The sequence below is a fragment of the Lissotriton vulgaris genome, chromosome 2_1 (assembly GCF_964263255.1).
Source record: "Lissotriton vulgaris chromosome 2_1, aLisVul1.2, whole genome shotgun sequence".
Lineage (NCBI taxonomy): Eukaryota > Metazoa > Chordata > Amphibia > Caudata > Salamandridae > Lissotriton > Lissotriton vulgaris.
Genome location: NC_141687.1, coordinates 126736526 through 126748566, shown reverse-complemented (window position 1 = coordinate 126748566; position 12041 = coordinate 126736526). Strand labels below are relative to the sequence as shown.

Here is a 12041-nt window from a genome sequence, read left to right as displayed (position 1 = left end):
TTATGACTGTCTCTTAGGCAAAAATGATTGGACTTGGCATCCTTAGAGTATGTAACGTCCTGATATAAGATTTATGAAGTTTTGGACAAGATGGGAAAGTTATTATATTGGCTCTCCAATAGAGACATTGAACTAAGATTGGTGTCATTGATGGTCTCCCCCACAGTGAAAGTCCATACGGTACCTGGTTTGATATCCCAAGTGTTTTCAGCGTATTATGGCCACCTATATGCCAAACAACCAATAAATGTAGCCAAATCTTATCTGCCAGTTGTGGGGGATTTGATAGTTCCACACTCTCTGGTGAGGACCGACAGACGTTGGGGGAACCCCTGACCATGGTGGAAATTGTGGCAGCAATTAATACCCTCCCCTCGAGAAAAACACCGGGCAACAATGGATACCCCTTAGAAATGTTTAGGAAATACTCCTCACTTCTGATTCCCTCCATGGTGGAAATGTACTGGAAGGTCCTTAAAGTTGGAGAACTCCCGTACGGCCTACAGGGAGCAACAATAACCATGCTGTTGAAGCTACAAAAATCAGCCGACAGGGGCGCATCTTATAGACCCATATTACTGGTCCATCTCAAATCAAATATCTAGCGAAAGTCTTGGCAAACTGATTAGTGAAGGTCATCTGAACCATAATCCATCACGATCAAACTGGATTTATGATGGATTGCAGTATACATCGTATGCCTTCTTAATGCACTGGGTCGAAGGGCACTGGTGTCTCTAAATATTGAGAAAACGTTTGATTCGCTCCACTGCTGCTTCATGTTCCATCTGCTAGAATGCATAAACTAAGGCTCCCTCTTTTGCAAATACACAGCTAGGCCCTCGGCTACAGTTTAAGTGAATAGGGTATTGTCCCAGGCTTTCTCTTTAGAATGAGTCACAAGACAAGTCTTAGACCTGGCATCCTTAGCTTGGTTTCCACCTAACCTTTTGCCTTCAGACCTCCTGTTTTTGTTGACTTCATTTATGCTGGCCTTAGGACTTTGCCTACTTTACCACTGCTAACCAGTATACTAACGTGCTTGTGATCTCTGCTTAAAACAACAAGGTAACATTGGCTTATCTGCAGTTGGCATATTTAATGTGCTTGTATGTCCCTAGTAAAGAGGTACTACTTGCATCCAGGGCATCTAAATTAATTACTGCTAGTGAGCCTGTAGCACTGATTATGCCACCCACTTAAGTAGCCCAATAAATATGTCTCATGCCTGCCACTGCAGAGTCTGTGTGTGCAGTTTCAAACTGCCATTTGAGCCTGGCAAAATATACCTTTTTCCAGGTCCAAACCTTCCTTTTTAATACATAAAGGTCACCTCTAGGTTAGGCCCTGTACAGCAAAGAGGGCAGTATACAATGTATTTAAAAAGTAGGACAAGTACTTTTAAGTTGTACATTTCCTGGTGGTGAAAACTAATTCATTTTTCACTACTGCAAGGTCTATCTCTCCCATAAAATAACATTGGAGTTGCCTTATTACATTTTATAAGTGTAATTTCCAAATGGGAAAAGCTAATCAGTTCATGTTTGATGTCTCTGGAATCCAAATTTAAAATCCCAACTTAAGGTGGAGTTGGGTTTTACATTACAATTCCGAAAATGCTACTTTTAGAAAGTTAACAAACCTCACAATTGCCAATACTGATACACTTTCACATTCTCATTTCATTTCGTGATCACACGCATCAGTTATTATGATCACCATTTATTTGATCAATTTTGTTTCCGATTTTTAAATTCCCCAAAAATCTCTTTGATTAAACTTTTTTTTCTTTGATTTGTACATATACTAACATATTCAAAAGACAAATTATACACACAAAAACTGTTTAAAGATTTGCTCAAGTTCTGCCTTTTAACATGCCCTTAAGAAGCTTACTATATTTTTGTTAATTTGTCACTCCTAACCAACTGAGCCATGTCCAAACGTTATGCTTCTACAGAGCTCAGGGAGAATTAGCAGCTCTATTAACACTGAAAATGTTATAAGCTCCAGTAGTTTTTTATTTGAAATGCACTTGGTTGGTGAAAACTAAGTATTGACGCTTTTCAAATCCTTCTATTTTATGGGTTCTCCTCAGGACTAAGATCATATGGGTACGCTTGTGTTGTCTTATTCACATTCCCTACGTTCACCTTAGAGCTTCGTTCAAATCAAAACTCTACTAAACCCATTGTTCAACCAGGGTTCCTCTTTATTCCAAATGGGATATTTCCATCCAAGGAAGCTTTTGCTTAAGAGAAACTAATCCAATTTCTATACCTTCGTTTAGAATCCTTTTTCTAAAGCTTCCTGCTGAAGTTTATCGTCCCGTTTATCAAATGGCTTGATGTCACCCTGGTTGAAGAATGGGTTTAGGAGAGTTTTTATTAGAGGGAACTACTGACCCTTCTGTGTTGACCTGCTGCCCTCTTGCATGGGGAAGAAGAACTGAATCTTCACCTTCAACATGAACCCAGGACCTCTATTGAACTCAAAGTGCTAGTCTGTTGGCCTCCTGATCTGAGTCCCAGGCACATAAAAAGCTCCCCAACCAGCTCCTGGACCCAGCTGAAGTGAATTCCTGACCCAATAGCGGTGCTTCTCAGGTCCAGGACCCTTGTATGGCTCACAAGCTCTGGAAATCAAGCTTATGGGCTCTATGCAACCGCAAACTGACCCGTTCGCAGTAATAATTTTTATATTTTGGTCTTGTTTTATTTATTTAATTCAGATCTATTTTGCTCTATTTTTCCAACCTTGTGTGGGATCTTTATGTGTGGTGTTTGCAGTGTTTTACTTTTTGAAGTGTTGCACAAATACTTGACACATTGCTTTTAAATTAAGCCTGACTATTATGTGCCAAGCTACCAGGCGGTTGAGTACCGGTAAATTTGGGGTTTGCTTCTGCTTTACCCTCGATTGTGGCTGGATTGTGGATGCTGCTTGACCAGGGTTGCTCTCACCCCAGTCAACCGGTAACCCAACTTCTAACAACAAGGAGGCATCATGTCACCATCTTCCATTTGCAGTGGTCATTAAACCATTACCAGGATGGATCAGAAGAGACACCCAACTGAGTGGTTTCCGATGGACAGATCAATTGGAAAATATAATATCTCTATACGCGAACGATATCCTAATATATCGAGCAACCTGGTGACCTTGTTACCTTGACTGGTACAAATTCATCAGATTTACGCTGAAGCATCAGGTCTCCGGGTTAACTGAACTAAATCTATGCATATATGTATATATGTAATGTATATACCAATGAGTGGGGTACACAAATATATCAAGACTACAACTAACTTTATCCGGGCAAATCAACATTTCAAATACCTGAGCATGCACGTCTCACCTAGTAGATCTATAACAAACATACATAACTGTTGGAAATCAGTTCCAGTTTGCATTCCCCCCCCCCCCCTACCTGTTGCCCCATTAGAGACCCCTGGATGCTGGTTTTCTGACTCTGAGAGTGCCCTGAGCTGTGTCTAACCATGCCCATGGTCAGTGCTACGTTGAACATACAGTGAAAACAAATGCATGCATTAGGGTAGACTATGTATCAGGGTACACCTATGATTGGCATGACCTACCCTAGAATTCATTAGGTCATAATAGGGCAAGGGGGATTAAAACTACATTTAAGTCCTAGTATATAATAGAGTATAGCAGTTTAGAGTCAGGTAGCCTTTGTTGTACTTGCATGTGAACACTGCTGAAGGCATGAGGTCATTTTGAAAGCAGCCCTGTGTTGCAGCACTGCTTTTAGATATAAATTGTGCCCAAACTACTTTGGTTGTAGGGACACTTAAAAAATAATAATCTACAATATTCCTGCATGTTCAGTTACTTACACATTCTCCCCTATGTGTCCCAGAGAAGGGGTGTTCATGTTATTATAAGCAGAGACCTTATAAAAGATGTTTTATGTGCCCTGGTGATGGAGAAATTGCACCTTTATTTGTCTCTATTGTAGATACCTAGCCCTATCGGTTACCATTGCAATAGTTTATGAAAGCATAACTATCACAAGGAAATGAATTAAGATATCTATCAGGACTTGAGAGAATGGTATTGATAAATCCAACAATATGCCATTGTTGAATGTATCCTTATTTGTACAGAAAAAAAGTTATACAACTTTTTTTGTATGTAAGCCAAAATTCAGCTTTCATGCAGTCCTCCCTGATTGGTCAGAGTTAACAGGATTAGCTAGGCTGCTTTGATGAAGTGATAAGTGGCTTACCAATGAGAGGCTATTTGCTGGAGAGAGCTGTGCCACAGAGGAATGCCAGAGCAGGGGGAAGAAGTTGTAAAGCATGAGGCATCAAATATGCCAGGCAGGGAATACTAGGTCCATCTACCCCTATCTCCTCGGATCCAGCCAGATGGCAGGCTTCAGGCAGGAATTTGCAGATAGTAGGGGTAGGAGAGCTATGGAAATGAGTCATACTGTAGGTTGGTTTAGCTAGTACTGAGATTTCTGCCAAACTGAATTTTGGCGTAAAAGTGCTTTCTGGGAGATTATGCCACACTTTGGTGGGAGTGGTTATGCTCTGGTGTTTTGCGCTGCTCCTTGGACAGGAGTGCTTTCCTGCTTGACCCCAGAGGAAACTGAATATATATGTGAGAGTAGTAGAGACTCTCGGATATGCTGCTTGAAACTAAGAGAAGAAGAGGGATTGCCAAGCTGGAACTTGATTTGCACCACCATACCATGGATTCTGACTGACTGCGCCCGCTGCATTATCTGGAACTACAGCCCTGTGGATGTACCTTGCTAAAGAGTGGACTTCGTGCAAGCTACAGGTTAATGGAGCTCACCTGGACCATCACTACCTTGAATCCCCTGCCTGGAATGCGTCCAGTGGATTTGTAAGGGTTTTGCCCAGGTGCATTGTAGGAATTGTGGTTCCAATCTTTCAAGGACCATCTTCCAGACCTTTGATTTGTGTTTTGTAACACTTTGGAACCTCAAGAGGAACTTCAGTAAGAAGTTCCAGAAGTTTGGAAATGCTTGGAGCAACTTTGGCAAAAAAGCTCGATAAGGGGACCGACTCAACCGCAAGAGCCAAACCGCTCATCTTAAACCGTGTCTAGGCCAGGACTCTGTTTGTCTCGCTAAAAAGCTGTGGAGGTCAGACTTTCGAAGGTTGACTGGGGGCTCCCTGAAAAGCAAGCCAGTGAATGTTCACCAAATCCAGACTGGTGAAGAGCATCGATTCGACCGGGGCTTACCGTGAGGGGTTTTCGAGCAGAGCTCCATCACAGTTGGCATGAAACTTTGACTTGGTCCCGGTGAAGCGCGACTAGATGTCTCAGAGTAGCGCCATATGCTTTTAAGTGCTAAAAAATTGTAATTCTTTATAAATTCATATCTCCAGTTCACTATATTGGATGTTTGTCGTTTTGATGTCATTTTAAAGATAACAATATTTTAAATTTATATAGGTTTGAGATTTTTATTGTGGGTTGTGTCTTAATTATTTACTGAATTTGTGTTTTTAAATGCTTCACATACCTGGCTCCTAAATTAAGCCTGACTGCTTGCAGCTAAGCTACCCAGGGTTGAGCATGTGAATAATTTATTAAGCCCTAGACTGTGTTAGTGACCTTATTACCAGTGGTAGATACATATGTACCACTACTAATAACCCACTTTCGAACAATAACATAATGTGGATTTGTAAAGCGCACATTCACACAGAAGAATTTCTTGGCACTGAATAACAGATGTTTGTTACACAACTCAGTGTTACTCAGAAGGATGAAAGGCTGAGTGGACCAGTGGGGATTTGAACCTATGCCCATGAGGTCGAACACAGGCCCCTACAGTGGACGCATTAGTCCACCAAGTCACTAGTGTGGGACTTGAATATCTTCTGACGCATATGCAATGCAATATGATCGCCTGGGGGGATTTATCACTCCATTTGGCCGGCTGTGGAGCTGTATTTAAAATGATATCCGTACCTTGGATTCTCTACGTACTTCAAACTTTCCCATGATATTCCACAGATGTTTTTCTGCACCTTACAATCGGCAGTGGTGGGCTTTAAATTGGCGAATGGTCAGCCTAGAATCGCATTTTGTAACTAGACGGAGGGGGGGGGGGGGGGGGGGGGGTTGGGATCTCACAATTATATCGTTCTCTGATGAACAACATTCCAGACCCTACATTGCCAAATGGGAACACTGGGAACAGGATGTAGGTGAATTGGAGAAGGACTATTGGACTGAAGTCAAGATGGATCCCAGAATGCTAGCCATTTCCATGCACTTGTGGCTGATTTAACTTATTATTTGCACTGGGTGTATTACAGCACCACCAAACTTAGCAGAATGAAGCCAGGCCTAGATCCTGACAGTCCGCGCTGCAGGGTATGCCGGGGATCTTTTTACAATGAGATCTGGAAACGTCCAATTATACACTAATATTGGGGTTGAGTGTGCCATGTACAGTCACTGGTTTTGCACAGACAACACTGGTTTGTGCTGGAGCCAAACTTGTTCTACTGGGCCTGATGGACGAGTGGGGAGGGCAGGGCACCACACTAGGCTGCAGGTGGCAATGGTCTTTCTCATAGCTAAGAGAGATACAGCATGACACTGAATAGACTCAGGATGGATTATTACACCAAAACAGATTTGTGAATGTACCCAGGGTATGTCTGGAGAAACAAGTCAAGGTTTGGGGGTAAGGGCTCAATTACTCTATGCAGGCTGCAGCCTGTAACTGTATTCATGCTAGACTGTCCTATATGGTTAAAAGGTGCACTCTATTATATCTCTTATTCCTTTTCTTACTTTTAATCTCTGACTGCTGCCGCATGTTTCATGTATGTTTACACCAAAAAATAGTTAAGAATGTAGTAAAATAATAACTGCATATTGTGAGGTATCACCAATTATGACCATGTATGATCTTTGATCTGTGCTCCCTGATAGCATGAAATGGTTGTGTTATAATCCCAGGACTATTTAAAGCCCAAAAGAATTGTAGAGGTAAAGAATAACACTGTGACTTTAGAGAATGGACAGAATTGGAGCATGGACCGGTTGGCAAGATACCATGGTACCGGGGCTCCTGCACAGAGGAACCCTCTGGGAACCACCGACTTGAGAGTGCACACCAGGAGGGTTACCAGTACACCTAACTGGCACAAGGACTACAAAATGTATTAACTGTGTTGGTATACCAGTATACTCCGAGTTTCTCTTGTTTTGTTAGGAGGGAAGATGTGTTATAAACCCAGGATTATTCCGTGTAGGTCATGTAGCTTGGTAATTTGCATATGGAGACTGTACATGGAAATAGCGCTACACGTACTATAGGTATTTGCTCCTTTGTAATTGTCCTCTTCCACTTGGTACCTTCCGCCTACCCTCCTTCCTCTTCTTCCCCTTTTGGAACGTTCCTCTGTCCCTGAAGGCTACCTTAGAACGTTGGGTATGGGCAGACTGCGCGTGAACAGTGTACGTGAAGAAGTTTCCTTTGTACTGGTGGCGTAGTGGAGGCCGTGAATAAAGACCTTTTCAGCTTCTGTTTCTGGTATTCTTTTCAACACGTTGTCTTGTAATTAACTAATACTGTGAAAGGTGTTGTTGGTCCCTGATGATTGTGACTCACTTGTGAAAGGTTCTTAGTCTGGTCCCTGATGATTTTGACTCACTTCCATACACATTATATGAATATGTTAACTTTATTAATGTTTTCCATTGTTTATATTCAGCAGTTTAATATGAAAGATGCAACTGTCCCTTGTCATGTGCGTATCCCATGTACTATTTTTTTTATTATCTCATGTATCTCTTCTCTTGTTGTGGCCGTATGTCTGGTGTGGAAGGTGACAGAGGCAAGTCTCCTATTTGTAGTGGGAAACAATGTATAAAATACTTGGTTTTACTCTTTCAGGGGTGGTCCTTTCGATTCCAGGGCACTCTTTGTCAGACAGATGACAGCCATGCTCATAAAGTCTGAACATCTAATCCATGAAGGCTGTGCCCCCCAATGCTCACCAACGCAGAGGTAAGAAAAGGTTTGATGGTTTTCATTTATACCAGATTGGCAGAAAATCAAAAGCAGGCTCTTTGTTAGTCCTTAATACAAAGTTTGGTGCTTTGTATACTTCTACATTTCTAATACATTACTCTGCTAATGTTTGCTAACTTCACTACAATAGCCTTGAATCTTTTATGGTCTAGTTTAGGTTCAAGTAAAGACTTGTAAATGATATAATTGCAGTTGTTCCCTTATATTCATTTTACCATGCGCATTGTCCGGCAGGTCTGAGGAATTCTCCCTATGGTCCGTCCTTGTGAAATATGCCTGTGACAGGGTTGATAAGACCTGAGTTTAGTTTCCCTGGACCACAAATCCTGAGGCTAGCTCGACTGCTCTCAGGCAAATGGACTTCCAACCAGGGTGGGGCCATTCTTTAACCCGTTGCGTGCTGCCGTTGGCCGACTGCAGCACTACCTCGCTAGTGCTGACGTCGGCCGACGTGGCCCCGCCCACCTTTTAGAACGCCCGCACTGCGCCGAAATAACGGCCGCAGTTAAGGCGTTAAGGGACGTCATGCAGGTGTTTGAAAAACAGAAAACACTACTGCAATAAATGGACTACTACTGCTAATATATTAATAATAATAACAATGTAAAAAAAACTCAACATAACCCTACTACCTAAAGACATGCCATATTTTCCCAAGAAAGACCAGAATGATTGTAGTCTTGTCAGCATGCTGATACCTCTGGATCGGTTCATTGCACAAAAAGGGTCCACCTCCCAATCGCCTCAATTCTGCTTGCAGCTAAAATACAGAATCTTGAGATGATTAAGCGGGGGAAGGAAACAGCAGGGAAGGAGACCTGGAAGCAAATAACACCATTAATAATAGTTTATCTCAGAGTTACATATATTCATCATTTTCCCTATGCAAATACCTGTAAAATAATATAACTATCATCGGTGACATCTGTAGAACATATATGTATGTAGATAGATATATCTAGACCATGGAAGTCTGTTCCAAATGTGATAAATAAACTATGATTGTACTGTGAAAACAAAAATAAAGCAAACACAAGATTAAGATTTAGAACAATATAAATGTCTTCATCTTTTTGTTCGTTAGTAAAATATTCTGTGAACAATTCACATTGTGGGTTACCCACCATAAGAAGAACTTGCCAGGCTTCACAGGGGAGGAGAACAAAACCTCACTCTTTTGGCACCCCCTGTTAATTGGCAATAACAAAACAAACAGAGCAAATTATTCTCCTATAGCTGAGGGCTCTTGATATTTCGCTTACAAGAGCTCATAACCATCGTTCCTAGCGATCATATTTCCACAGTTGTAAAAAGTTATTTTATTCCTCATAGCTTTATCTGTAAACCCCATGAAAAGTATCTTTCTTTCTCAAAACTTGTTCGCACTGTTCCAACCAAATAAACTCAGAAATTGCACTTTATTTTCTAATACATTACCATCCTGAACTCTGTTTATTCACACAGTGTGTGCCCCAAATAATTATTTCCATAAAAGAAAAAAATGAAATACAACTTGAGTTTCTTTAGGAATTGTTTCCATAAATGAAAGAAATGAAAACAACTTGAGTTTCTTTCAATTTAACTTCAATAAATCCAAAGGTCACCTGAAAGGGCAGACTACCCATTATTCAATCCTTAACATGAATTCATTTAAGCTGAAAACACTGCTGTCTCTCTTAGGTTTTCTGGAGAAATACAAGATAGAAGGAGATTTAAGGAGAGCCATGGAACTCTCCCACCAAGGATTCTCCTCACTTACGAGCAAGGCAAAAATAGAACCAAAAAAGGTGCACTGGTGCCCTTACCCCACCACAGATGATTTACGAGCAGTTGCTGAGATCCATGCTGAAGAAACGAATAATCGTGCTGCGGGCCAGCATGATTTATAGTCCTGCTTCTCCCACTTCCTGCCGAGGCTATGGAAGCAAAGAGGAAATGTCTTCACAGCATCATGGGACATGTAGTCTTCCGTGTTCACATAGGATTATTTGCCATTTATATAATCAATACTCCCGACTCCTGTTTATATATTATCCGCGATGATAGGGGGAGCTTTAGTTTCATCAAAATTAGACTGCCCATGTTTACCGGTGTTCATTCTTAAGGTCCTTGGCAGCGTTCAATGTTCAGAGCGTATTGGACGTGACCGTACATCCCTTCTCTGTAGAATGCTGACATAGTTTAGGCTTCATGGGATTTTTGGCATGAAACCTTCTAACCAATCTTGGGGCATGGACCCCTGACACGGGTTCCCAAGAATTGTCTTCTAGGCTATACCATTTCCAAACAATCCAGTACCACAATTTGGTGACCTTGAAAAATCCGCTCATATTTATGAGTAAAATTGTATCATGTTGAGATATTTTTTGCAGTTATTCGGCCTTGCCGAGTCTGGTGGCTCAGTGGACTAATGCGTTTACTGCAGGGGCATGTGTTCGACCTCATGGTCAGAGGTTCAAATCACGGCTGGTCCACTCAGCCTTTCATCCATCTGAGGTCGATAAAATGAGTACCATTGAGTTGGGTAACAACAAAACATCTGTTATTCAGCACCAAGATACCCGTAGTGGTGAACAAGCTCTTTACAAATACACATGTTATGTTTGTTATGTTGTTGGCGAGTAAACTTAAGCTGGAAGAAACAGGTGTTCTGCTCATTCAGAGAGTGAATGAGCAATTAAGACACCTTTCAATCTTGTTTTTATCTTGACACATTTGCTGACGGCTCAAGGACAGAGGTCAAATGTCAGTTTGACTTTTTAATAAGTGTTGCCTATCGGTTCCTGTAAAATAGTTTTTACTTTTCCTTCAGTTATTACAGTTATTGGTTTTTGTGAAGTGAGCTCACAAGAATTGTAAAAGGAAAAATTGTAAAATTTCAGTTTTTTTCTCCAACATTTAAACTGCTTGTAAATGAATGGTACAAGTATTTCAAAATATAACGGGAATAATGAAAGAACTTTTTTTGTAATTCAGAAGTGTGATGCAAACAAAGATTTAAATACGAGAAAAGTATATCAGAATACTTTACTTTGGTGATGTGCAAAGGACAACTATTTGCTGGCTATTTCCAAACATTGTACACTGAATAGTTTTAAAACGACATGTCAGTGACCAATTCTGTGGCTATTTCATTGTAAAATCTTCTGATTGCAAATGACCGTGTGCTGCTACCTTATGCTTTAGTTATGTATTTATTTAAAGTGATAGTTCTTAAACATGATATGAGAAACATTCCTGCCTCCGCCCTGATGACATGAAGTTGATGAACTAAGAGGCAAGTCAGCGGTCATGCGTATTCTTTATGTGACTATGTTTGTTTTCTCTATAAAACTAATGTTTTGTTTATTGAATGAAACAAATAGTTTTCTGTACAGTAGACGTCTCAGTGAATTAAAATACTTGCCCAGGATCACATAATTTGAAACCAGTTTATGGGTCAAGAGCATTATAATTAGGTCGAGTAGATTATTTAAGTCACTAGACCTACAGGTCTAGTGACATTTTTAGGATTTTTTGAGGCCTACTGTCTTCTTGGAATCAATGATATCCTTCACTTCATATTCAGTTTCTTGGTCTACCAATATGGGAGATGGACTTTTTTTTTACAGGTGTATATGAAGGTTTAACTAAGGACACATGAAACACACAGTGAATTCTAAAGTGCTTTGGTAATGTGAGTTTCACAGTACCAGGGTTGATGACCCTAAGGATCCGGTAAGGCCCAATGTACAGAGGATTGAATAAACTGTATCTCCTAAAGTGCATGTTCTTCGCAGATAGCCATACCATGTCACCTTTCTAAAGGGGTGGTAATCTACGATGTTAATCCGCAGAGGTCTTATAGTTTTTCTTTGCTTCTTGTACATTTCTTTGTGTAAATTTAAGATTGTTTTGAATATTCTTCATCCGATTTTGTACCTCCGGTAGTTTAGGCTCTCCCATTGGATGTAACAATGGAGTGAATCTAGGGTGAAAACAA

The 12041-nt window shown here is 40.8% G+C and overlaps 1 protein-coding gene across 2 annotated transcripts in view; it reads left to right on the top strand.

Annotated features, from left to right (window-relative positions):
- PSPH (phosphoserine phosphatase) overlaps positions 1-12041 on the top strand; it is a 210024-nt gene that overhangs the window by 47661 nt on the left and 150322 nt on the right. For both annotated transcript variants that reach the window (XM_086958482.1, XM_086958481.1), the window contains exon 2: positions 7922-8035. In XM_086958482.1, the coding sequence (XP_086814608.1) occupies positions 7922-8035 (114 nt within the window). The remainder of the gene's footprint in view (positions 1-7921; positions 8036-12041) is intronic.